This window comes from Calidris pugnax, unplaced genomic scaffold (assembly GCF_001431845.1).
Source record: "Calidris pugnax isolate Ruff unplaced genomic scaffold, ASM143184v1 scaffold1, whole genome shotgun sequence".
NCBI lineage: Eukaryota > Metazoa > Chordata > Aves > Charadriiformes > Scolopacidae > Calidris > Calidris pugnax.
In genome coordinates this window covers 5,263,780-5,291,488 of record NW_015090800.1, presented here as the reverse complement: position 1 = coordinate 5,291,488, position 27,709 = coordinate 5,263,780, and the positions used below count along the sequence as shown (strand labels likewise).

The 27,709-nt window shown below is 38.1% G+C and overlaps 1 protein-coding gene across 6 annotated transcripts in view; it reads left to right on the top strand.

Annotated features, from left to right (window-relative positions):
• Positions 1-27,709, top strand: part of ERC1 (ELKS/RAB6-interacting/CAST family member 1) — a 289,235-nt gene that overhangs the window by 163,125 nt on the left and 98,401 nt on the right. For 4 of the 6 annotated variants that reach the window (XM_014937474.1, XM_014937473.1, XM_014937472.1 and 1 more), the window contains 2 exons: positions 4,499-4,630; positions 21,655-21,815. In XM_014937474.1, coding sequence (XP_014792960.1) covers positions 4,499-4,630; positions 21,655-21,815 — 293 coding nt within the window. Of the gene's footprint in view, positions 1-4,480; positions 4,631-21,654; positions 21,816-27,709 lie in introns of all 6 variants that reach the window. The other 2 variants (XM_014937471.1, XM_014937475.1) reach the window with 2 other exon arrangements.

Genomic DNA, 27,709 nt, shown 5'->3' with positions numbered 1-27,709 from the left:
AAGTCAAATGAAACTGTAATACCACCTTTTGGTACCTCACCACAATGTATATGCCTTTAAAGCTTCAGTACCTTCATAAAAAGGTCTGCAGGTTTTTACAGGTATTTTTCAGAGAAAAGCAGCAATTAATTAGCAAATTGGTTTATTTTCATCAGTTGTCCTCTTCTAAAGAGTACACTTTTGATTTCAGCATAGCATCTTTCCTTGTTGGTGCAGCAGTTCAACCAACACTGCAGAAACCTACCTTCCATAATTTAGTGAGATTCTTTTTGGAAGCTTTTAGTAGACTCCTGAGATGGCAGACAGGAAATCTTAAGTTAATGGGCTGACTACAGTAGAACCAATTTCTCGTCTTCACCTTTGCTACTGGTTATGGCCAAAAACAGGAAGCAAAGGGAGTTTGTGGGAGAAACGTAATAAGATTCCAATTTTTGAAAGAAATGCGTCTGAATCAACCAGCATGCACTCTAGAGTTGCAGTTAATGGGCCCTCATATTTTTAAGCTGTGAAAATTTCATAACATTAGATGGGCTGCCCCCAAATTTTGGTGAAGAATTTGTTCTATCAATAACTAAATTATAGTTTGTATACAGGAGGAAGCTTTAAGTAGTATTTGAGGCAGCTGACAGTCCTTGAGTTCCCAGGTTCCACTTACTTAGTGGAAGATTAGTTCACAAAGGGGGATTTTTCTTTCTAAGGAGAGTTTTATTCAAACTAGAATGGACTGAGATAATTATCATTAGGTTCTTTACCTAGGTTATGGCTTCTTGAGGAAATCCACATTAAGAAAGAGCAATAGTTCACAGGAATTAGTGCTTGTAACAATGTAACAATTTCACTGTTTAAATAATAATGGATTCTGAGTTCAAAACATTTCCAGTACTGTGTTCCTCCCCTCTAGTCTATGAAAGCTCTGGTGTAAAATGTGCTATTGCATTAATTAGAGTTACATGAAAATGATCTTTCCTTGCCTAGGTGATTGGCTAGTCCTAGAAATATTTTCACCAGTTGAAAGAAGCATTTCATTGTCTTCTCAAACTGTTAACTAATTTTTCCCAAGAGTTAACTAGAGCAATCCATCTTAATTCCAATTCAAAGAGTGAAATGAAAAAGGCCATAATGACCTTTGTAAGTCTAGTTCAGAATGCAGTTATGAAGAAGTTTGGCAGGATACCTCAGATTTAATCGAACCTAAATGCTTCGGTGAAAACTTGTATCTTATTTCATTCCCTTTTCTGAAACTTCATGGCAGATTACACATCACACGAATGCGGGATAGATTAAACTGATACATCCTTTTAACATGCATCACTTGGACATCCTACCACTTCCTTCCTGAAGTGAAAGAAAAAGCCCAGAAATGTGCGTCAGTCACACCTCTTTTTCCTTCCAGGCTTTCAGACAGACATGTATTAGAATGAGTTTTGCATACGAATCAGCTACAGGATCATAATATGGGTAGCAAAAATTTTTATTGTGCCTGAACTCTTGGCACTCCCGCCGTGTAGAATGGGTTTTGCATTTTCTTTATGCTGCCACCACTGAGCATAAAAGCAGAGCTGTCTCCTCTCTCTCAGTTTAATTCCACCTCTGCTGTGGAATCTCGTGCATGTGGGACTCAGGAGGAGAGGGAGGGAGGGTCACAGAGATATTTGGATAGGTAATACATCTTGAAGAATCCAATTACTGTACAGGTAAGTAATATTTTATTTTTTCTTTCTGAATAGTCATCTATATAAGTTTCGTGAAAGGAGACTGCCACCGTTTATCATTCTGCAATCTTATCAAAACACAGGAGGATAAAATTGCCCTCAGTGTCACATTCTAATGTACGTATGAAGCAAGACAAGCTGTACTCCAGTCCACTGCTGCAGGAAAAAGTTATAATTAACAGAAGTTTTTCTCCAGAGTTTAATGTTTATCACAATAAGATTGGAATACTTCATGTTACTAAAAAGATGAAAGCATCATACAGGTTGAAGGTCATGTTTCAGAGTTTAGAGCCAAACAATTGAAAAACATGCTGGTATGTTAAAAGGCAAATGTTCGTTCACTGTTATTTACTTTGTTATGTTTTGTTTGAAACACCAACTTTTATTTTAAAAATAATAATTAAAATGTCAATCAATTAGTCATGAATCAAAGATCCAGAAACAAAATAATTATTTTAAAGTGTCTTGAAACTATTCTGCACTACTGGAGGTGCTCTCTGGGTAGGCAACAATCCGCTACTCCTGCCAAGCATCGGTGTAGTTTTGTAAGGTGTAAGTCAACACTGAATTTTTCTTAACTTGCAGCCCTTGAGCGTATCTGTAAAAGTTTGCATGTTATTTTAGGAAAAGTAATTATATCTGAATGCAGACTTTTGAAGTGCATGTGATGTGGCACTGTCTTGATCAGTTTTGGTACCATCATTTGCTCTTCCTCCTGCCCCTCAAGAATTCACCTGTCTGAATAGAGCACTATATGGTGTCAAGATTAATACAGTGTCAAATTCACCTGTTAAATGTTTGCCTGGGGTGAGGAGTGGATATACCTTACGTGTTAGTATGTTTTATTCTGCATTCTTATTATAAAGCAGTTTCCATTCTCCATGCAACTGTTCAAACTCACCATTCCCACTTCTGTTGTTTGAAATTGAGAGAGACACTTCTACACTTGCTTTGCTATCCATGAATAATATCTCAAGAAGTACAGTTGATATTTATTGTGTAACGCAGATAGGCAAGTAAATATTTTTCATGTCTGGCACGGTTAATATTCTGCGCTGTTTTTTGTATACTTGCTATTCATCTTTTTGATGAGTCTTTGGTTCAGCTAATCACAACCATAAAGTAGTTTTGGAAGATAATCAGAAAGATTCAAAAAGTATGAAAACATATTCTGCAACTCCTCTTTTTGAAATGAAGATCTCTCCATTTGTTTCTTTAGAAATCAGCAATTACTTGCCCTGTGAATCCACTTTGGAAAGTAATCATCAGCAGAAAGCTCCTCTGCCTGCAAAGCCTAACAAATACTGTTGCCTGTGCTGGTGGTTTAATACAAGCCTTTCTCTACACAAGGGCAGTGGTGCCAGAGGTCTTGCTCTGCTCTGATACAAAGCTTTGCATCTCTGCTGGAACACTCTCATTGAAAGTGGCAGGTTTGAGACTGCCAAAAATAGTGTTCATACAACAAGTATCCTTGGTGATGTATCCCATGTCCTAGAAGGCAGGAATTAAGGAATGTCAGGTTCATTCTTTAAACTCCAATGACTAATTTTTGCATTATGAAGGTTGCAAGGTCAAATTTTTTTCCAAGTCAGTCATCTTTTTCTTTACTCTTTATATGGTGTGAAACACTTTCAGAGAAACAGTGGAAAATTTCAGTCCTAAAAACAGAAGGACAGAAGACAAAGGAGCGTATCTGACAAAAAGCAAAATGCAAATAACAAAGGCAAACATTTTTGGTTTCTTCCACTGCTGCTGACATGGCTAAAAAGCCCATGTGGTAACTTAAATGTGCATTAATATCTCATCTGAACCCTATGATCTAAACCAATCTGCAAGACAAGAAATGCAGAAATCTTCCATCAAGCTGTTCATTTCTAATGAATTTGTTAAACAGCTGTGGTCCAAGACATTCATATATAGCTGTCAGGACAGCCTGCTTTGCAGTCTTTTGTCCAAGCTGCTACAGCAGAAGCAGGAGATAGAAATTTATTTTCCTAGCAATATATAAAGTTAGGATGGTCTCCTTTGCAAATAACAATACCATTATTTTTGTATATCATTTCTTTAAGTTATACTGCTTGTATAAACCAATGAAACAGTAAATTTTCTGAAGAGCAATATGGTTTTCTTCAATGGTCTTTGAATATATGTGGGACATCTGAACTTGCACCTGTGAAGATGCTCTTAATTGAAGAATAAAGGTAGTCTTGATACTTGGATGTCTGAGATTCAGACAGCCCAGATGAACCCTTCAAAATTCCTAGAGAGTTTTGGTTGAAAAACTTCCTTAAGGACTTAATCTGAACAATGGAAAACTCTGTTGGGTTAATGTTTGCTTTTCTCCCCCTTAACCTGGAAATGGCAAATTCCGAACTGCAGTGCTATGTTTCCCTTCTTACCACGCCTGCTGGTGAATGTGTGAGCAAATGGGCAATGCTGAACTCCTGCTACCTTCCCACCACTTCTGCCTTCTCTGCTTCTTTGGAACTGCTTACTAATCTTTCTTTACCGACAACCCTTGCTTATCTGTGCTGTATAATCTGACAGGACTATGGTATGTCCACTCTTGCTTTGAGGTCCTGCTTTGCTAGTTTTCTCCTTCTCTTTACTATAATCTTCCTCCTGCTCTTGCATCACTTCATCTTCCTTTCTTTCGCGTGAAGATAATTTGCCTGCAGTTGCACCTTGGGAGGGAGAAACACATTTTGGTTGGCGTAAAACTTGGTTGATTAAAAGGCTTGAGTTCCAAACAAGTCATCTTCACCTAGTCTCCCGTCATTTTCCAGGACAATCTACGTAAAAAGGATGATCGGATTGAAGAATTGGAAGAGGCACTCAGAGAGAGTGTTCAGATAACTGCAGAGCGGGAAATGGTGCTAGCACAAGAGGAGTCAGCCAGGATCAATGCTGAGAAACAGGTCTGCAATCTTATAAAGTCACTGGTAGTCCTCTTAGGAAAGTAACCAGACAATAAAGTACTATTTGCCCTGCTTTGCTGTGAAACACAGCTGGTTTTGTTTGATGATCCTGTATCTCTGTTCCAACATTAGGTAACAGAACTCATAAAGTCTGCAAAGCCTTCATGATAAGTTGTGTTTCATAGGTAAGATTTTCTTGAAATTAAAAAGAAATATAAGGTATCCTGAGCTTTAAAATATTATGTAGTAACTCTTCTGATCTGTCTTGCTGTCAAAGCTATCTTCCTATATGTAGGCATACGTAGGTTCACTGTTTTGTTCATTGTATGTATTTAAAGATGATGATTTTTATTAGCATAGTTGTGTTTATGGACCAGTCTTGTTATGCTTGTGAAACAACTGCATAAAGAGACAAACCCCTTGACTTCAGCCCAGCACACACAAAGAAAATACACGCTTGTGTGTTGAAGCCGCAAGTGTAAACTTTTATGCATTAATTGATTCTGTGCCACTGATGAGAGACTCTGAAGAATCATGTATGTGTCTGATTTTCACTCACGTAAGTAATCATCAAGAAAACATACCATAAATAGTGAACAAAATTCCATGAGATTTTGTTAAAGGTTTCGAAGCAGAAACTTACTGTGCTTTTTGTGAGCCTCTTCAGTGTTTTTCACTGTTTCTTACTTGACCGTAATTAGCAAACAAGAGCATTTGGTCAGTTGCATTAAACAGCATGATCTGTTTCTCTTTGTTATTTGGATATAAAAGGTTCTGACTAACTACACTTTAAAACTTTTTAAGAGTTTTTTTCCAACATTTATTCTTACATCACACACTTTTAAACTAAGAAGAAGATACAAATATCTTAGTGCTAATCCAAGTTTTCAGGAAGAAGGCAACTGTTTCTCTTCAGGCTGGAGTTGAGCTCAGCTGTTTGCTGATAGACATATTGAGGATAAATCTGGTTGCTGTAACCTAAGATCCTAGACAGTGTTAGGGAGCTCACTTTCAAGAATGCCTTCTTTCCAAGCTTCATGTCACCTTTGAAAAAACCTGCATGAAATAGAAACGATAACTAGGTAGTGAATAGTACATCAAAGATCAGATCCCCTTGAAAGGGAAATATCTATCTTACAAAGGAGCAGGTTCTATGGTGAGACACAAAAGTAAATGAAATAGTATGTGATTTGATGCCTAGGGTGTGATAATGTTTTAATTTCATTGTTACACAAGTGTCTAGAAGCCTGTAGATATTACCCTTTTGCGATGTCTGTGCTTGAAATGCAGAACAAGATCCATAAGGCTTAGTACATTTTTGGAGGCCAGATTTTGAAGGTAGAGTGTGTTAAGTTTGTAGGGGTTAGAGGCATCTGAAGTCAGGGAAGTAAGCACAAAGATGAACATTTACAAATTGTGTGCATAATGTAGGCTCACATTAGAGGATGATCAGAGGTCATCTCAGTATTGAAAGTGGAAAGTAGGGGGAGTACAGTTTGCAAAGGATGAGCAGCTTACATTTCATTCACTGGCAGAGAGGCATGCTAGTAGCATTAACATGATTAAAGCTACAGACAGGGAGATTATTGCACAAATGGGTGTAACCTGCAAAAGAAGCATTTTGCATATATTCAAACACAGAAGAAATCCTACAAAATAACTTGGGATAGATGTTGTCAGAAAAGTCTTAAATTAGAGATATTCCGTAAAAGAAATTTTGCAAGTTTTTAAAAATAACCTTTTAAAGGAGGTTTGAGTCAAAGATACTGTCAAGATTAACAAAAATATGAACATTCTGTCCTAGATGAAATGAAATAGTGAGGAGGATTTCAGTCACAGGGTGGAAAGGAGGGTGCCTCTTTAGCCTATTGATCATGAGCTCCTCATAGATGTCTGTCCACTGTGAGCTGTTAGCAGCAGGTTTATTCTGGAGAGGAGAAGGAATAAGTCTGGGTTAGTAAAATAGGAAACTTGGTCATAGAAGTGAAGTTTTATCTATACATGAGGCATCCTAAAACAAGAACAAAGAAAGAGAATAGTGCTTTGGGAATAGACAAAAATATCAGGTTTGACAGTAAGGAGGCTTTTCAAAAGAATTCACCAGCAAAGCCTGATGAGAGGTACATGATGAGATCACATAGAGCCTGGTGAAAAAGGGAAATAGCTGATGAACAGAGAATTGTAATTGGGTGTACAATCTGAAAGATGAGGCAAGGCAGGGAAATGTGCCTGATCAATAAGCCATAAGGATCAGAGAGAGAGATTGAGAGGAAGAGAGCCAAGATGAGTAAGACTTGTAGGAAAAAATTGGTGGAGTATAATGAGCAACAGCTTTTTGTGAAAAAGAAATTAATTTGGGTGTAATAGTGTTTATAGAAGTGAGGAGAAAGAAGGACCTATTGAAAGCTGTCAGATTGGAAGAGGGAAAAGTCAACATCTGTACCACCACTGATTGACAGCAGTGTCTCACTCCAACAGAAGAACTAAACTGCTGGCTCTGACAAATTATAGTTCTTAAAATATGACCAACAAGACAGTATGAAGGAAAAGCAACTGGAGTGTCTAGTTCTAGTCAGCACTGGGAGAGCTGGGGTGCCCCATTTTGTCCAACGGTATTTTGTTTTGGTATCAATTAAATACAGTCCAGTAATAGAGTGATGGCAAGAAGGTGTTCGTCTGAGGTGAGGAGGAGACTTCCCCACAAATGTTTTTCAGTTTGTATTCCTTAAAAGAATGCCCTCTTTGATTTATTATGTTCTGTGGAGGTTCTTCGCAGAATTGTGAAAGACACCCTTAGATAGCTTTAGAGTTTTAAAAGGCTCTGTTTTCTATACAATATTAGCAGCACGTCCTTTGATTTTTACAAACAATAATAGATTAGGATCATTCTTAGACCAAGTATGAGTGTTCTATGTGTGATTTTTAAAATGTTGATGTTGTCCAAACTGATTATAATTTGCTTTTAATTGCATGCTTTTTCTTTCCTCTCTTCTGTTTATCTTGTTTTCTACCATTCTGCCACTTCACTGGCTGTCTGAAGCTGTTTAATGAATCAGTGCATGAGGTCAACCATTTTGGCTTTAAGTGGTTCAAGGTATGAGGACATCTCATTTGTGTGTACCTCTGCCCCAATATTTAATGTTGTTTTTGTAGCCCTGTGTTGTGTAATCTTACCCTCCATCACCTCGTGATGTATGGTTTCCTGCTATTTTACAGATTTCAGATTTAAATAACAGTGTCCACGAAGCTGCTCGGGATTTCATGGTTCTCAGATAATTGTTTCACATTAAAATCTTGCTCTCTTTAATCCAGTGTTTGAAAATATCCTAGCAGTGTGTATTAACTGTGGCAGTGGGTTAACTGTGTTAATACACAATCTATATATATAGCAAGATGTCTCCAGATGACTAAAGCTTTGTTTCTTTCAGGATTGTAGACCTCTTCTTTCTTCATCTCTAACAAAAATAAAATCAGGCATTTTCCTGCCGGGACCAGTGCACCCATTGGATTGGGCATAGTTTTATTAACCTTAATCTTCTGTATAACAGAAACCCTGCCATACAGAAAGCAGATGACGGAGTTTTACATAGATACAAAGACTTGAAAGTTCTCCAAGTTCTTTCTTTCGAACGTATTCACCTGGTTTTGCTGGTGCACCTGCTAAATCTTGTGTGTAAATATTACTGTAAATTCCTTACAGCTGTGGGGTTATGTACAGCTATGGCTGATCCCACTAGTTCAGCCCTCTGTGCTGAAGGTCAGAAGGTGCATGGAGATTTCTTTTTAAGCACTCTCTATAAGGCTGAATGTAGGATTTCTCGGCTAAGCACTTGTATTATAAAGTTATTTCTATTAGAGATGGCAAAAAAAATGTGGATCCAGGCACTTTTTCTGAATTAACCAAATCTGAGTTTACTTTTGTATAAGCTATCATTACATTCCTCGGGAAAAAAAAAAAAAGAAAAAAGAATAGAATTAAACATAAGTTTTCCCTGCTCAGAAATACAGTGATAGTTTTACTTCCCTTGGAAGTAAGTGCTGGAGGTTGTCTTTGACAAAAGGCTCTGTTTTGCTCACAAACTTTCTTTTGCCTTCTTGGTGCATCTTACCATCCCTTCTCCTGCAGCAGGAGGCAGGAGGTCATCTGTTTAGTCATAGTCAGCACCATTCCTAGAACAATGCTGGAAATGTGTTTCGATCTTCATGAAAGAATAAGGGCCTTTTTGTGGAACAAAGTGAAACAGAAGTTCAGGTGCTGTGATTCAGTGTCAATCAATAACAAGTAGTGTCAGGTCCTTGGCACAAGGAGCACAATACTAGAATAACTGGCATTTTGAGCCTTCATTATGGGAGGACATAGTTCACAAATGTGTACTGACCTATGATGCTTACACCCTCCCTCTCTTCACTCGCTTTCATTCCCATACTTCAGCACACGTCCCTCCACTTTTCCTGGCCTGGGTCTTTCTGGGACCATGTTGTGGAGCAGTAACCTAATTCATTATAAGAGTTATCTTATTCTTTGAAGGAATTTTTTCACTGTTCTGGTTCGTGGATCCCCATGCAGGACTTGAGGCACATCTGAGGAGGCATTGAACTGTGGGGGCAGGACTGACAAACGGAGGGAGGAATTGCTTAGTAGTATTACTAAAAATATTTTTGCAAGAAGCCATTATTGGCTTTACAACAGGCTGCTATTTCTTCGAGTGAGATGGTGCCTGACCGCAACATATGTTTCTATATCTTATTTTATTTCCTTCAAATTTGATAAGCAGTAGGGTTTAGAATTTTGAATAGTATTTCTGCTGATAGTAGTGTAGCTCTGTTCTCTCATGAATGTCAACTCCTGCTTAAATGCATTCTCACTCTGTATAATATCAGCTAGCATCTAACTCCTTACCTGGAGTAATAAAAACATGAAATACTGGCCATTAGCTACCTGTTCCTTCATTCCTTCCTTAAATAGTTACTTAAACTGAAATTTACTGAAACTGTCTGATCTTGACACCTTCCATGAACTTTTTGTGAACTTATGGTTCTCAGTGGGAAATTTTAAATGAGGTAAAGTATATAGACCTATAAATAGCTATATCCATGTTCATTCACTGTATCTTTTTATCCTACTCATGGCAGCTTTCTCTGCTTTGCCTTTTGAGAAAAAAATAAAATACTGAATATTGTAATAGTAGTGTATTGTTTAAATGTATTTTCTTGTGCAAATTCCTTCCTGCCACTATCATTACAAGTTATTTCAGCAGGATTTAATATTGTTTCAGGCACATATTGTGTATAAAATATGCTGATTGTGGGAATCCTGAAATTCTCTATCATATGTGCCTGCTTCAAAATTTGAATCTGTTTGTTAAGGAAAAATAAATAAGAAGTCAGTTAATAACTCAACTAGAGCATCCTTCACAGTTCTGTCCTTTTTTTCTATCTCCTGTTCACCAGGATTTTGCTATTGTATGTACAGGGTCTGCAGAGGTTTGAATATAGAGTACGGCCTCCAAGAGTCTTTTCTCTTACCCTTAAGGTACTCACAAACATTCTAGCCAAGTTTTGACTGATACCTCTCATATGCCCTTCCATCATACCACCATTCTGGCTGTGTTTTAACTTTCTAATGTATATTACTTAAACTACCTTTTCTTGAAAGGATAGAAACTACATTTACAACAGAATTATTATATATTGGACTCTATCAAATATTTTCTAAAAATGCAAAATAAATTAGGACATATCCTTTTTGCTGGACATTCCAGTAGTGAAATAAAACTAAAATATTTTCTAAAATATGTTGAGTGCTGAAATTATCTCACAGCACAAATTCTGACAGATTAAGTTACTTCCGACAGGTCTCTGTAAATGGAAAATACAAAGTGAAATTTCTCATGAACCATTTAACTACAGTTGTTTTCTGGGCACTGTACAACTGTCAGAATTCTGATTGCTTTGTAACAGATTCCTGGACAGTTTGTTTTTAATTAATGTTTTTTGTCTCTTCTTCTGTCTCTCCTAATGAGAAGTTTGAAAAACTTTTATGTTAATTTCTTTTACTGATAGAAATTATTTTAAAAGCTTTTTAACTCAATTATCAGCCTGAAGTTTTTGCCATCATTTTTCAAGATGCTTTTTTGTTGTTGTTTTCCTTTGGTTAGAGAAAGCATTTTGGCTCACTACAGTTGACTGTGCACTGTCCTTGTCAATGTTTGCAGTTATTGTTAGAAGTGCTCCTTCTCCCTAAATTTACAACTTCTCCACCAGCATTTAAATGGCTTATATAGCCTCTTCCTTTAAAAATACCCAGATTTGTATTGAGTCGCACTCCTTACATGGGAAGGATGATTCAGTATGTCAGGGATAACATGTAGCTCCTTCTGTATTCAGTAACATACCTTTTAAGAGGTGTAACAGTGGAAATCTTACTCTTTTTTGTCTTAAATATGTTCAGCTGTGCCTGGTTGGGGGCTTGGGCGGGGAGGGGGAGGGAGGGGGTCATTGCCTCCAGTAACAAAGAATGAATAGGGGGGAAAAATGATGACTAGAAAATCATGCTCAAAGGCTTTGGGACAGAGCTGTTTTTCTAACATAGGGGAAAAAAATTCAACATCTTCTGTTTAATATCTTGCACTCGGTTAAGGTTGCAAAGTGGGCAAAATTTGATGACTTTCAGGAGAACTGGGGACACTGAAAAGGTAATTAACTTCTGTTCAAACTATACATTGAGCATTTCTCCATATAAGTCAACTTTTCATTAAATGAAATGAGAAATATTGATGGAAACTATTATATAGAAATTTGGTGCAAAACCTGATTTTAAGATGATTTTGTCTGGATTTTTAACCCTTTTATTGTTTAACAGATAAATATAGATTTGATATTATGCTTTTTATTGTAGTCAAGTGTTCTAGATAAATCATGCAAACAGGCATCCCTCTGCCTGTTTTCTTGTTCTCTCAAGTATCTACCTCTGGATACTCTTTTATTTGTTGTGGCTCAAGAGAAAATCAAATTCTTGGGTTGCTTTCAAGTCTGATTTGAAGGAGGAAGTTATGCAGATTTGGTTACATTAATACTTGATTGGAATTCTAAGGACCCTGCCAAATACTTGGCATTAATACTTGTTGAAAGCTAATGTTGTGCTTTATTTGTTTGGAATTTCTTTTCCATTTTCCAGTTGTGTTATTTAACTGTGATCTTAAATGCAAGTGTGATACACTGATATGTAGATTAAAGCAACAGAAAAGTTCATTAGCCTTCTACATTAGATTCATAAATTTTAAAATATATATTATTTTTCTAATATAATTGATTTTCCCCAAAATCCACGAAGCACAAGAAAAGAAATTGTATTCCTATCCAGAGCATTCTCCTATACAGAAAAACGCAGAGGAGTGACAGAGTTGAGGCTCACTAAATTGAGGATGCCCCTTCTTTTTGAAGTGTTTCCTACTCATACAAAAGCTTCCAGACTTTGTGTCATGGTTTAACCTCAGGCAGCAACTAGGACCACACAGCCGCTCGCCCACCTCCCAGTTGGGATGAGGGAGACAATTGGAACAGTAAAAGTGAGGAAAAACTTGTGGGTTGAGACAAAGACAGTTTAATAGGTAGAGCAGAATTCGTGCATGCAAACAAAGCAAACCAAAAAATTCATTCACCACTTCCCATCAGCGGGCAGGTGTTCAGCCACCTCCAGGAAAGCAGGGCTCCATTCCATTGCCCCGCTTCCTTCTTCTTCCCCCAGCTTTATACGCTGAGCATATGGTATATACGCTGAGCTATCATATGATATTTGGTCAGTTGGGATCAGCCCTAACGGCTGTGTCTTCTCCCAACTCTTTGTGCACTCCCAGCCTGCTCGCTGGCAAGGCAATATGAGGAGCAAAAAAGGCCTCGACTGCTTAGCAACAACTAAAAACACCAGTACGCTACCAATAGTCAGCCACCTCCAGGAAAGCAGGGCTCCATTCCATTGCCCCGCTTCCTTCTTCTTCCCCCAGCTTTATACGCTGAGCATATGGTATATACGCTGAGCTATCATATGATATTTGGTCAGTTGGGATCAGCCCTAACGGCTGTGTCTTCTCCCAACTCTTTGTGCACTCCCAGCCTGCTCGCTGGCAAGGCAATATGAGGAGCAAAAAAGGCCTCGACTGCTTAGCAACAACTAAAAACACCAGTACGCTACCAATAGTGTTCTCATCCCAAATCCAAAACATAGCACTGTACCAGCTGCTAGCAAGAAACTCAGCTCCATCCCAGCTGAAATCATTACACTTTGCTGTACTGCTGCTTACCATCAGATTCCTTCAAACCTGTCACTGAATTTCAGCCTGAGTCCATTTGGCTCAGTACGATGGGTGGGACTACCTTATAGTTAATGTGTCTGGGTCCTGCCATTTGCTTTGTGTTAACCACAACGCTAAAGATTTGCTTCCATAAGTTAGTAGAGGTTGAAGCTGTCCTGAACCCACCAATGTGCTTGTACTTCTTCAGTTAGCCACATGTTCAACCTTCATGTGCTTTCACATAATAGCTGTGCTTTCATGTATTTATATTCATGATCCTTAACGTCTTTTGGGAAAAGAGTGTTAAAGTTGTATGTGCAATTAGCATACTATTTTTTCACTTGTAGTGAGTTAATACATCATCCCAGAATTTTTCTCTTTGGAAAATCAATCTGTGCTATATAAATTGACAAGCTATGCTATGCTGTGTAGCACAGCATTAAATATTTACTTTGAATATTATTCCGTTATGTCTAAACTGTCTGCCATGGTGAGGTACCCTAGTTAATCTGAAACTGTCTAAAATGCAGCAAAATGGAAATCAGCATGGTCTACACAAGGCTTGTAAAAAAACTGCTGAAATCCTCAGGCAATTGGTCTCAGCTGAAAAGCTTCCTTTTGCCCAATTGCTGCTGCTACCTTAGCAGCCATCACAGAGTAGATGTACCCTAAGAACGTTCAAGTTCTTTTAAAGATGTCCATGTTTAGAGTTGTGGCCAGAGTATCATGAATTAACCATAATTCGAGAGATTTTGTTTGGATGTAACAAACTGTGCGAAATGAGCGTGTGCAAAACTGTGCAGAACGTGCTGAATTCTAGTCTCTCTGCCTCGGGAGAGATTTTTAAATGGTGATCAAAATCCAGGTCTTCTGCAAGATTGTTATCCCATGAATTGATTGTTATCCCTTGAAGTAGTTATTGCTGCTGTGTTCCCAAGGGCCTGGAAAGAATCATTGCTAGCCACAGAAGATAAATACAAGACAGTTTCCTAAGTCTGTACATCTATGTAAAATAAAACAGGACAGCTTCCTTTGGTGTAGTTGCAAGGGTTAAAAAACATAATGAGACTATTTCATTGGATAATGGTTCCACTTGAGGGAAATGCAGAAATAAAATTGTAACTTGTTATAGTCTTCACATACCAGAGACTACAATGGGTTTCTGTCCTCAACAGAAATCAGAATTCGGTTTTTCACTTATTTTTTCCAGGCCTGACTCAAATACTTTGTATGTGTTAAACAGAGACAATTATTGCTTCCTTCTCAAGAGCTCTTGTCCCAGCAGTAGGCCGTTGCTTATTTATATGGCTTATGGCCCTCATTTAGAAGATACAACTGTCAAAGCTACCTCCAAACATCCTAACGAGACACAGCTGGGACTTATTCAGTCCTGAAGTCTGGTGGCTCAGGAGTTTTCTTTTTTCCAAACATCTGTGAGCGTTCACTCCTCCTCCTTCATACAAGAGCTCAGTGCTCTCAGAGTACGAGCAAAAAGCATTCTTGATTGATACTCAAGTAACATGCTCCTTAACAAAGACTCCTGTATTTCTACTTCTATGGGTTCTGCAGGAGTAACGTGGTAATGTCGTATATCTGATCAGTCTAATGTTACTGCTTTTCATTGCCTAGAGCCATCAGTGGAGACAGTAAGCAGCAACACAGAGCATTAACTCCTCTTCATTATCAGATCCTTTTTTTTATAATGAAAGTTTTTGTTGAGAGACAAACTCATGGAAGCAAGACACATCAACAGTCTCTTACTTTCGCAATAATAAGGAGATTTGCATTCAACTACAGTATCCTGCAGCTTTTCAGACCATATTCTTTTGTTCTTTCTCCTTAACTCCTCTCTCTACCTACAGGCGTGTGCATGCTCATGCACTGGTGGTGAATAAGAGGGGTTTGAATTGGAGCCAGAGCTCCAACCTGTGTGGTGGGGCAGAGCCATTCTGCTTTATACCCTTCTACTGGCAGTGTGGCAGAGCTTTCAGCTGTTTTCCTAGTTGAGGGCTGTCCTTACCTTACAAATGAAAAATTACATTTTAATTTTATTGGGACAGGAGGGGGGGAAGGCGAGGGGGGAAGATTTTTCTTATTACTGCTTACTTATTTCTCTCATTTTCCTCTGATATTTTTAGCTCTCAAAAAGCTATGCCTAACAGCTTTCCCAATATCTGTAAGAATTTGAAAGTTATTCCCTTAATTCAGAATAGCCAAGAATTTAGTTAAGTGTCTTGGATATAGTCTTTAAGAGTACCTAAAGCCACCCTACTGCTTTAACGAAAATGGGGCTATGATGGAACCATAATTCATTTCCCTCTTATTTTGTGTAAAGGTTTATTAGCTTGTGATTTAAGCAAACCATCTGGTCCTGCTGGCAATCCACGTTATGTCAGACTCAGTGCTTTCTCCCTGTAATATGTTACTTGAAGCAGTTAAATTACATACTTAAGTCCCAAGTCTGGCCCGTGCTTTTTCCATGTCTTAACATCTGTTCTGGGAAAATTTTCTGGGATCCAAACAAGCTTGCATGGAGCCAGAACTCTTGTCTTTGTCTTTCTTTTCATGTCTGTTTTTTTCCCTTCCTTCTGCCCTGCAGTCTGATCAGTTCAAGTAAAAGATAATGCAGAAATTTGCGGTCCCTTCATCCTGTCAGTAATGTACACAGTGAAATGAAAAATAGTTTAAAAACTCAAGAGCTGTAAGAAAAAGAAAGTCCTCTGAGAGAGTTGCACTTCATGAGAAATGTTAATTATTTTTTTCAGTCCTTGTAGTGTTCTCACTACTGACTTATAATTACAAGACTTTCTGTTTTGCTGGCCTAATTCATTCTGGGCAAAAGTACAGATTTCTAGTACATTTTGTCTTGTAGTGCTAATTTCTTGTTTATACAAGAAAGGTCTATGCTCAGAAAGCAAGTAATTTTAAATATACAAGTTAGCCTGCTGAGGTAGTTTTGAAAATAAGATCTCTAGTGAGTGATTTATACAATGCTCATGGAAAAATAATTGTTCACGTTGGTATTTGTATCTTTTTTCTCTAAAATTCCATAATTTTGTATTCAGCCTGGAACTTTTGAGACACAATAATGAATGCGAGCAGCTATCCCATAGCCCACTGTGTATATATTGAAAGGAAAACAATTTCTTTCCTTAAATCAAAAACATAAAAGTGTGGCTGGTTTTAGGCATGTAATTAAATATTAAGCTGTAAGTTTCCCATGTATTGCTGCATCTAAAGTACTGTATCTTCAGTTTAGGAGTAGGATTCTTAGTGCAATAATCAAGTCCCTTTTTCATGCCCTTTGAAACGCTTTATGGAGTGATGTGCAGTCTTTTGTGCTTGATCAAAAGAAAAAAAAGAACGGGGAAGACTAACACATACCTTTGACCATCTGGATGACTGAAGCTTTAGCTGAATCAGTGAAAAACCTCCTGAAGTTCAATGAGACCAAGTGCAAGGTCCTGCACCTGGTTCAAGGCAGTTCCCAATATCAGTAACAGATTGGGGGATGAATAGACTGAGAGCAGTCCTGGAGAGAAAACTTGGGGATACTGGTGGATAAAAAATTGGACATGAGCTGGCAATCTGTGCTCACAGCCCAGAAAGCCAGCTGTGGGACCTGGAGTACTCCTCCCAGCTCTCCAGTACTCTCCCAGTACTCCAGCACAGGAAAGACATGGGCCTGTTAGGTCCAGAGGAGGGCCATGAAGATGATCAGAGGGCTGGAGCACCTCTCCTTTGAAGACAGACTGAGAGATTTGGGGTTGTTCTGCCTGGAGACGAGCAGGCTCTGGAGAGATGTTATTACAACCTTTCACTGTATAAAGGGAGCTTATAAGAAAGATAAACTTTCTATCTTTCTTTCTTATAAGAAAGATAAAAGGAGAGAAACTTTTAACCAATGCCTTTAGTGACAAGACAAGAGGCAACGGCTTTAGACTGAAAGAGGGTAGATTTAACTACAAAGGAAGAAATATTTTGCAATGAGAATGGTGAGACACTGGAACAGATTGCCCAGAGAAGTTGTGGATGCCCCATCCCTACAAGGTCAGGTTGGATGGGGCTCTGAGCAACCTGGTTGAGTGAAAGATGTCTCTGCCTATTGCAGGAGGGTTGGACTAGATGATATTTAAAAGTCCCTTCCAACCCAAACCGTTCCGTGATTCTATGAAAAAATGAGTAAGAGAGAAATGCAGTCTCTTCTGCAAAGATTGTTAATCTAAAGGTGAGGAAAAGCCTTATCTAACATTAAACATTTTTTATATAGTGTGCCGGTGATTTGCTGTCCTTAATAAATATTATTTGAGCTAGTCATATACATTTGAACTATGGATGCATTCATGTCCTGTCACCTCAGACTGGAAAATTTTCCTTTGCAGTGGCTGTGGAGGGCATTCTTTAGCTTTTTCCTCTTTCTTTATATGCACATAGCATATAAAGGTGGGTTGGATGGGTCACCATTTAATAATAGATCCTCTGCCCCTGCAAGTGCTTTTTCAAGTGCATTTTGCTCCTTTCTTTGCCATATTGATGACTTTGTCCGTTGCCTCTTTATATTTCCGCAGTACCACTGTAGTGAATTGCATCGTGTTACTAGCATTCACGATGCATTTGTTGCTTGGATGATGGCCCCAAACGGCTCTACTTCTCTGACAAGGTGTAAGCAGAAAATTAAGCTCCAGAGCGATCTTTCCGAGAGGGCTATGGGAACCCTTTTTCAATTTTCTGTGCAGTAGAAAATTTCTCTTCGGGTGATCCTTCATCACTGAGGAAGAAGTTCACAATGTGCAGAAAGAGGTAGCAGCCCCTCTGCATTGTAATTTGAACACACTGAAGTGTTTGGAGATCTTGAGGCTGGTTTGGTTAGATTGTCTGTCTAGGTTGCCCTTAGGTATTGGAGTCTGTGGCCTCTGATTTTAGGAGGCAACCAATACCAACTGCATAAGTTGATGTAGCCTTCTTCCTGGCACAAAATATCTGCTGTATCTCAGAAATTTTCAGTAGTATGTTAGTTCTCTTATAACAGGTGGGAATTTGAGCTTGCCTATCCTGATCGTCAGTAAACTTTCCAGAAGCTAGTACAGAGGTTGGTAGAGTTCACAGCCTCATTAATGTTTTGCATATCCAGTCCCTTAATCAATTTTTACTGTCTGTTAGTAAGACTTTTGGGGAACTTGACAAAGCTCTTTCGAAGTCCCTGGCTTCACATCAGCCCAAGCCCAGAAAAGCTTACCAGAAACACTACATGCTTGGAGGTAATGTGGTTCCTGTATGTCTATGCAACAACCTGTTTTCTGATTATGAAAGGATCCTAAAGGTAGAGTTTGTACGAGCAGGGGAGGTTCAAATGGTAGATGGTGTCCTGAAAAGGACTTGATTTTGTTTTGCATTACATAATTTCTTCTGTTTTACAGGCTGCCATTGACATGGTAGATAAGCCTTTTCTCTCCACCTTGCTTTCATGCTTTATTAAGGAGATGTAATACTATGTAAAAAAATATGTTATATGTTGATGTTTCTCTTTTCTATTACTGTGATTCCCTTACTGATCATATTTACATAGTTTGCCCTCTTTCGCATAGTTTGTTCAGTCTCCCAGGAGCTCTCTCCTCTAACAGAAACTGCATTCGACTTCATGTTCTTACTTAAAGATAAGCTGTCACCTGGGCAGGTCACTTAGGGCTTAAACAGAAACTATCTTTAAATTGTTTTTAAGTTCTCTGCTCAGAATACTTGAAGGCTTTTCAGGCCTCTGCAGAGAATTGGATCACAGGTGAGTCACAGATAGGCAAAGATATACTTTGCTTTACATACTGTCCTTTCAGCAGAGAGAAAAGGGGAGTAAGAGTGCACTCTTTATGCCTTCTGAAATGGAAACTTTCTACTTATAACTGACAGGGCACAAGCTTACCTACAGTTAAATTGAAAATGTCAAAAGCATGTCTCTGAAAATGGTTCAGCGTGCCAAGAGCTCTGGTTCTTGGCAAATATTTTTTCTTTATTATGTAATTAGCTGCTGTCAGAAAAAAAAAATAAAATCAAGGGTAGGTTTGAAGTTTTTTGTATAGGCTAAATTAGATGTGCTTCGCAAGCAGTTTGCTTCCAGTGAATATTCCTGTATCGTTTCTCCCAGGACTGCTTGCTGGAACATACACAGACAGGTCTGCGCTAAGATTCATAAGCTGCCAAATAAAATGTTTTGTTTTGTAGAAGTTTAATTGAAATGCTCCCATGGAATATCTGTAACGTGATGATTCTGAACAACACAGTCTTTATTGTGAATACAGTCATCACTATTTTGGTGAATTTTGTCTTTAGTAAATGGCATGACAAATGGTACTTGCTGGAGAGGATGGGAGGTAATGGCAGCTACGAACTAAGTTGTTGGCACAGTTTAAAAGCCACTTGCATTCCAGCCGTTCCTAATACATTATTAGATCAATTTTCTGTTAACCTGCAAAAATACAAAATGCAACCTTAGAATTAAAGAAATTACCAAGTGGAGCAATGAGAAAAAGCTTATGTACCTGCAATGACCCCTACTACAAAGTCTATTGCAGAGCTAGATCTTGCCACCTAGCGCTAGGAGCCTTGGACTTAGATATCAACCTCAAGCCTCCTTGTGTCTTCTGAACAGCCCGGAGTTGTGGCACTACAGATCTGCATCAAACAAACCATCCCTTCTGTGTTAGCATTGAGAATCTTGACTGAGAATGGAATGAAGGATGTCAGAAATCTTTCAAACCTGATTACGGAAAAGTTGTTGCTTCAAAGATTGTTTTATTTTGGCAACTGACAGATTGACACAAGCCATTTTGATTGTTGCAGTTGGCCAGGGGCTTGTTTATTTGAGGTTGTTTTCTGTTACAAGCAGAGGGTTTTGTGGTTGACGTGCCTCTTTTCTTCTTGGTTTAAAGGAAAATATTTACGTAACTAATTCTGATCAACCCAAAGGAAGTAGAAGCTGATGTGCTAGTACACCTTCACTTCCCCAGCATGTTGCCTTTTTTCTCTTTCTAGGTATCAGTTTCCACCCTAGTGGTATTTTTTGCTAGTCATTGTTTCTGCAGTTTTTCTTTGCATTCCTTTCTGACATATTCCTCTTATTTAATTTTATGGAGTTTTGTCTTTGTTTTAAAAAATGACAGAATTCTGATCTTTTTTTTGCACACTAAACACTAAGAAGACAGGAAAAGTTTGGTTATTATACGCATACTGGCCAGTTAGGACTATGTGTCACTGAAATTCTCCATCAGTCTGTTGATTACTAGATGACCAGGCTGTACATTTTGAGTAATTTTTGATAATTACATATTTTAAATTTTTCTTAATTTGCTGGGCATAAGAATAATGTTTGTCAACTGCATCTGAGTGGAACTAGTCATTCTGCAGTATGCACTACACAGTGCCTATGCCAGATTTTTATAAATCTGCTAATTCTGAATTACAGAAACAGCGTTTCTTGCTCTATCACTGATTGAGGATGAAAACCAATCTTGTTATCTGTGTTTGCCCTGAGTCATTAGCTTTGACTCTAGGAATACAGCATTTATTAAAGCAATGGATGGTATGTTCCGTACCATCCATCCTCCAGCACCCATATAGCAAGTGATGTGCACAATTCTCTTTGTAAAAACCCGTAAGTAGAAACTGACCCTAATATAATTTCAGTAATTCACTTCCAGGATGAAACACAAGTTGATTTTTATGCAGGGATATAAATGCAGTGGAGTGCTGTGTTGCCATACGGAATTTGTACAAATGCTTGATTATGTACAATAATAGCATCTGAGTTTCTCCAATTTGAAACATTATAAAATTGTTTATGAACACTTGGTTGTGATAGAGAAAATCTATATGGAAAAAGTCAGTGAAAGTAATGTGTGCCAGAAAACATAATTATAAAATTATTAAAAGAATATCCAGAGGCTTCTTTATGATACATGTAGCTATACTTGAGCATTTATTGTAGATTTGCATGTTAATCAGTGATAAATTCTATCCGAGACAGAATATGATCCAAGTGACTAAAATATGACTATACTTATCTGCGTAATATTGTGCTAGAATTTACAATTATGTTAATTCTGAATTTTCTATCTTTGCCTAAGATATGAGCATTGTTCTGTTGTGCCTGTCTGCCATCAGCAACTCTTTGAATGTCTTTTCTGTTGCTAAATCACAGAACATGCCTATAAGCATTGTGCAACAGATATTTTGAGGGAAGTAGCCTTACTCACATCTTCATGGGAACCCTGTCTTCTCCCTCCTTTGGAAACACTACCTTCATTCTTAAAGTGCTAATATGGTTTTTCTTTAGGCGTCATTTACAGACAAAGTTTTTTATTTTTTTGGTATTTTATTGATGTATTTCATTTAATACCTAGCATTTTGGGGGCTAATTTTACTACCAACAGGCCATCTTTTTATCCTTGTGGTACATTTTCTGTAATAGAAATACTGAAGAGTTGAAGATTTGGAATTTGGTATTGTATTGGTAATGTTCCAGTGACCAGACTGTGTTAATTCACAGACTGTAATGTTGCTCCAATCAAGGGTAGATGTACCGTCCGCAGCAGTAGATGGTGCTTCCTGTCTGGAGAACTGTTATGCAGTGTACATGCACTGGTGTAACCTTTCTGCTCCGATTTAGTTGTGGTATTTAGTAAGTTCCAGCTGATCACATGACACTATTTTTCTCTCCTCCTGTTTTCCCCAAAAATGCTTTAGGTAGAAGAGCTAATGATGGCTATGGAGAAGGTTAAGCAGGAGCTGGAGTCAATGAAAGCAAAATTGTCTTCTACACAACAGTCTTTGGCTGAGAAGGAAACCCATTTGACCAACCTACGAGCGGAAAGAAGGAAACATTTGGAGGAAGTCCTGGAGATGAAGTAAGTGTTCCGTTTCATTGTTTGTAGGCATGTTTTATTGGTATCTCTGAATTCTTCTCTAAACCCTGGTGTTCTAAAGACAACCACTGTATGAATATGTCTGTGTGTATAGCAGCTAGCTATCTAATCAGTCAAGCCTTCAGAAGTGACTTTTGACTGCATTACTTTCACACCTTTGTTAGAGCTCAAAAGCTTTTCTTCCTTCGGATTGTTTGCGGTAGTTATTTGCAAAGTAGCATCTTCGAAGATCCTAAACAATTATTTGAACTTAATTATCTTGCGTGTCTTATGAATGTGCCGTCTTGCTTTGAGTAGCCTATAATCTACTTTAAGGTAAGACACAAGCCATTGTAAGAAATGACAAAAAGGGAAAAAGGAAAGAGGTAAACATAATGTCAGGTAGTTGTAATGCTAAAATCAGACTGCCAGTGGCTGGTCTGCTAACGTTTTTTTTCAAACTCACACAGGTGATTCATTAGCACTGAAACAAAGTTTGAAGTTCGTTATCAGTCAGACCTCTCTTGTCATCTTTACATAAGGAGGTCTGAATATAACCAAGCTTTGAGGAGGTGGGGAAAAGTGAGGAATTAGACCTCTAAGGCTTAAATACTTCCTGATTTCTGACCAGGCATTATAGATAAATAGTTATCCTCAGTTTAGGGAGACATGAATCCATTTAGTGCAATGATGGATAGTGCTGCCAGCAGTTCATTAGGAACACTTTCAGTTGTTTAGCCAGCCCTGAAGAGAAGGAACATTTTTATTGGCAAGACCAGCAGTGGTTCCTCCACTGTGGTTTCGTGAGCCATTATTTATTTATTTAACTTTTCTACGTTAGCCTCTTTCCTTTTTTTTTTTTTTTTAATGAAAGGATAGAAAAACAGCTGTTACAAAATGGAAAGAGAGGTGGCTTAGATCTTGAAATTCTAACTTAGGAGTGCTGTATAAAGTGGGCCAAGCCTCCCCAGCTTCATATTCAGCTACAACAGTCTGATCTAGACCTGGCATAAGGATGTTGGAAGACTGCAGTACTTAAAAGCCACACTTTTTATTTTTAATAAAAAGTTTTATTGAGCTATAAATTTGACTGCCTTGAGAGTTGGTGTATTGGGGGATGGGAAGAATAGTTCTTAAGGTGACGTGGGAATCCAAAGCAACTGGAGATATATCCCATATCCAATCACTTGGCAGTACTTTCTTCTGCCAAACTGCTCTGCCAAACCTTCTCATTAAAGTATACACGTAGTGTACGGTATATCCTGAAATGTATTTGGAATTGTGTAGCTTTAGAGCTTTTAATATAACTACTCCCTTCTTTTAAATGATGACCTCTCTTAGCTGAGTAAGTTATTGTTGGAAAGTTGTTGTACTGAAATGTAGCATCAGGAACTGCATAAACTGGTAGATCCATTGTACCTCAGAAGGAAGAACACTGGAGAGAATGGTAATGCTGTCAGCACATGAAGAGAAAGATGGAAAAAACATTACGTTTGTATAGTTAACTAGCCGAGCATGTTTTAGTTATAGCTGGTCTGTCTTAAAGTTCTATAAAGCTGCCAAAAGCATCCAAACTTCAAAAACTCACCCTCACCATGAGGCTCTGCTGCAAACAAGTCTCTACTGAGGACTCCCAGTCAATTAAGTATCTTATATTTATATACAGAAACTCCAGTATATTCTTTGTTACCTTACTTTCCCAGCCTATGCCCTTTATGAAAAGCACTCTTGTCATCTGTTTTCTAGTTTTGCAAGAAGTTTCTAATGTTGTTAAAATATTTCCTAATATTTCAACTCAAAAATAAATGTAATTGAACGGGTGGTCAATTTTGTGAGGCAATTGGCTGGTTTTGGTATCCTTCACAGAAAACTATAGCTGTTGTACAGAATCCATTCAAAGATACAGTAAAGCAGTATTGTTTCCCAAGGTTTAGGGCGTGCTTCACTGGGAAAAGTTTGAGATGCTCAAAAGCAGCACTGATTAAATTTGATAGAGGTTTAACAGCCTGGGCCCTGCAGTCAGCTAATGGGGCAGAGGGGCATACAAGAAAAACAGCTTAGGAAATGCTGCCTTAGGAGATTCTAGATCTGGACTGAAAGAAAGTGTTAAAGCAACAAGAGGACTCCAGAAAGCTACTTCTGGGTTGTAATAGGAAGTTGTTAGATACTATGTTAGTGAAAATATGTATTTAAGATACTGTTTCTTAGAGTAGAACTTGTGTTTACCACTGACTCTGTAACCCCGAGATGATCGTTTCACGCTCCTTAGGAGATACTATGGCACTAGAATAGCACAAGTGTGAATTATTCCAAGGAAGAAATTTCAGTCCTTAAAGAAATACTATGTATTTTGAAGCCCTCTTCCTTTAAGTCTAATATTTTCATTTTCTTAAAAAAACCTCCAACTTTGTTGTAAATAATTATTGGAGAGGTAGATAATGGTCTCTCTATTTATATCACTAAACATGATCTACTGTAAAAAAGTACTAGTGAACTGCTAGGATTTTTGTTTTGTTATGTTTTCTTTAAGAAGTTCTAATGTTTCCATCATTCACAGCAAATCTTTTAAATTAGGCAGGAATAAAGTGCTGTCTACAGAGAAATCTCTGTTCTTTGTCCCATAAAAACCTGCTTAGGCTGAGCTGAGTTATAAACTGTTGAAAATCACCAGTTTTCCTTTCCTTTTTTTTCTCCTGGTGTTGTCAGCAAATTTTGGCAGTGTGTGAAAATAACCGAGCACAAACAGTCTAATCTGGGGCCGAGCTCATGCAATTGCCAAAACTGTAGCAGCGGACACTGCACTTATAGGGAAGGAGAACAGACACTGTGTCTGCATGTAGAGAAGAGATTTTTTTTTTCTTAATTTTTTTTTTTGACCAGGCAGGCCTTTTGTTATGGTCAGAAGGACCAGAAGATTCTTCCTAGTCATCTGCTTCAGGGTTGAAAAGTCCCAGTTGGAGCATTTCTCAATCTGTTCTTTCAGACCTGGAAAACTGTCCAACAGCCCTTTCCTGAATTATGCCTTCTCTTGCTAATTGCAATTGCTGCTAGCCCTATAATTCAAGGGATGCAGACTTACATAACGGAGTTGGCGCTTCAGAGTTGAATCCTTCATCCTGCTGGCATGTAACAGAAAGATTATTGCTTGTCCAAGAATAATTTATTATTGTCTTTTTTCTTCAAAAATAATCAAGGATATTACAGATGAAGGAATTGTTAAAATAGAACATCATTTATGTTTCAAAATCAAGCCGTCAAAAAATGTCTTTTGATTTCTTATGTGACTTTACATGAGTGGCCTTTTGAATATTTATGACAATAGTCTCTAATTACATGAATATGTCCCACAGATAGTCTTTCATTTGATACAGAGTGTGGGCAGCGGTCAGAGATGAACCAGGCCTGTGTAGCTTAATGAAGCTGGGTTTTTTTTTCATTCCTTTCTTATTTAATCTTGGAGTTGGAAAGCCTGCTGAGAGCTACATGAGGACTACTATTAAAAATAAGATACCAACCTAGGCAGTGCTATGCAGGAAGACTGTTCATCCTTATCTCTTCTACAGTTTTCTTGCATGATATGCAGGTCACTTAAAAATACTTGGTAGATGGTTGATAAGTCCATGTGTTCATTTTCTGGCTATCAATCAGATAAGAAAAATACAAACACGCAACACACACAAACACTCACAACTGAAAATGAAGTCAGTGCAAGCTGAGGTCGTTTATCTTCTTAAAAGTTCATCCTCTCAGCAGTAAAGCATTATTGTCTAGAGGTATGAGTATGAGATTGAAATTGAAAGTAGTCCAAAAGAAAGTGATTAATTGGCACAGTTTATTGGCCAGAGAAGTCATTTCAGTTGATCCAAAATGAGGTGTGAAGTCATTTCAAATGCAGCAAACAGTTTAACAAAACACAAATATTTCAGGTTCTCTGTACCCATGGTGCACAGAACCAGTTGAAGAAGAAGAAAGTACCAGTGTCTATCCAAGGATAACTTATCAGCTCATCAGAAATTGTCATCTTGGAAATTAAAGAAATTTTTTTTTCATTAGAGAAATTGTGGTTTATGTCTACAGTTTAACAGTTCTCCAGAGGAGAAGTGATTCCTAGTTGTAGAAGTACATGTATGTTCTACTTGTGTAAACAGTTGTCTCTGCAGTTTGAAGTCATTTTGCATTTGTTGTCAGTGCTACAAAGCAGTAATATATTAACCTTGCATCTGCAAGGTATGGCTTTCTAGGCCCAACACAAACTCTTCATCATATTGAGCTGGACTGTAAGGTCTGTGGGCCACTTGACCATGATGTGATTGCAGCGATGGTACCAGAGCACCTCCTGTAATTACTTTGTGTGAAATTAAATAAGCTAAAATCCCACAGGGGGCACTCCATGTCCATAGGATTTCCTGTCTGGGCCAAAGCTGAACAAGTGCATCTGCAACAGTCCTTTTTTTTCTTTTCTAAGCTTAGGTTTTATTTCTTTAAAATGTCTTTTTCAGGGCACATAGTTAAAATGAATGCAACAATATCCTATTACCACTGTTTTGTCCTATTTAATTTTCAAGATGTTTATTTTAGTGTTTGATGTTTATTTTGATTAGATATGGTCACCGGGTTAGATTTTGACATTTAAGCTGTAAAAAGTTCAGTTGCAGTAGTCTGAAATGTGAAAAATTATCAATTTCTAATTACTGGACAGTACAGACGTTATGTTTAAATAATTGGAAATAAACTGACCTTGGAAGTGCTGCTAATCTCCAAGTGAACCACACAGAATCCAAAAGGAAAACTGAAATACAAGGTGTAGATAAATTGGGTGTCTTCTAAGGCTAAAGTTTATTGAAAGGCCAGAAATTTATTTTATTTTTACTCCACAGCTCTCCTCACTGTAATGAAAATTAGACTTCTAATGAATGTAATTGTAGATCTTGGTTAGCTTCGAGTATGGTGGCTTCTGCTATTGTATTTTAATTCAGGTGAAAGCTTTAGAGAAAACATAATCTCTTTTGCACTGTGTTTCCCTTGGCAATTAAGGAATGAAGCCTGCTATCCTTTCTGTGCTCCTGTGTCGTCGATGAGCCTTTGAGCCCTGTGAGTTGCTCAGTGTCATGGCAGCATTAGAGACAGCCTGCCGCTTTGCTTGCAGTGCAACTGATACTAGATGGCCTGAATCATGGAAATAAGCAGAAAAGCCTTAGCTGTTTGTGGGCAACAGTACAAAATGGTCGGGCAAATGAATCACATAGGCAAGGGAGCTCTTAAACTCCAAAGTTTCACAGAAAGATAAACTGCAAAGCAAAGAAGTGGGACCCTTAGCGAAGCCTATGTAAATAAGGTGCCCCATATGAGCACACACAGAATTAGGTTGTTGTGGTTTACGCTGCTTCTTTATGTAGTGGGAAGTTATGTTTATCTTTTGTAACTGGTTTGTTTTTACTCTTCCCTTTCCTTGAAAAACTTTTTCTTCTGTGGCTTTTTCAGATACTAAAATCTTGGCACGATATGTCACAGTCCCTTTCTGTCTTGTGATAAAACCTCCCTATCTCATTTTATCTTGAATTCTATGGTCCCCAAGAACAGTCGTGTAGAGAGAAAGTACTGTACTATCTTAATGAGCCATGACAAGCCTGGAAGCAAGACCAACTGCTGAAAAGTACACCAGGTGGTGTTAAAGGGGTTTGTTCCACTCAGTAATTGCTAAGACTATTAATGTTGTAGGGAGGAGCTGGGAAAAGGAGGTCCAATCATTAACTTCCTGAGAATTTAGCTACACTGTGCTCTTGTTTCCATGCCTTTCCATGGGAGATATTTTTTTTTTTTTTCTTCTGGATATGTTTTCCGGGGACTGGGTTCAGTGTAAGTGATCCCTTTGGTAGTTCTTGGAATGTAGTTATCGA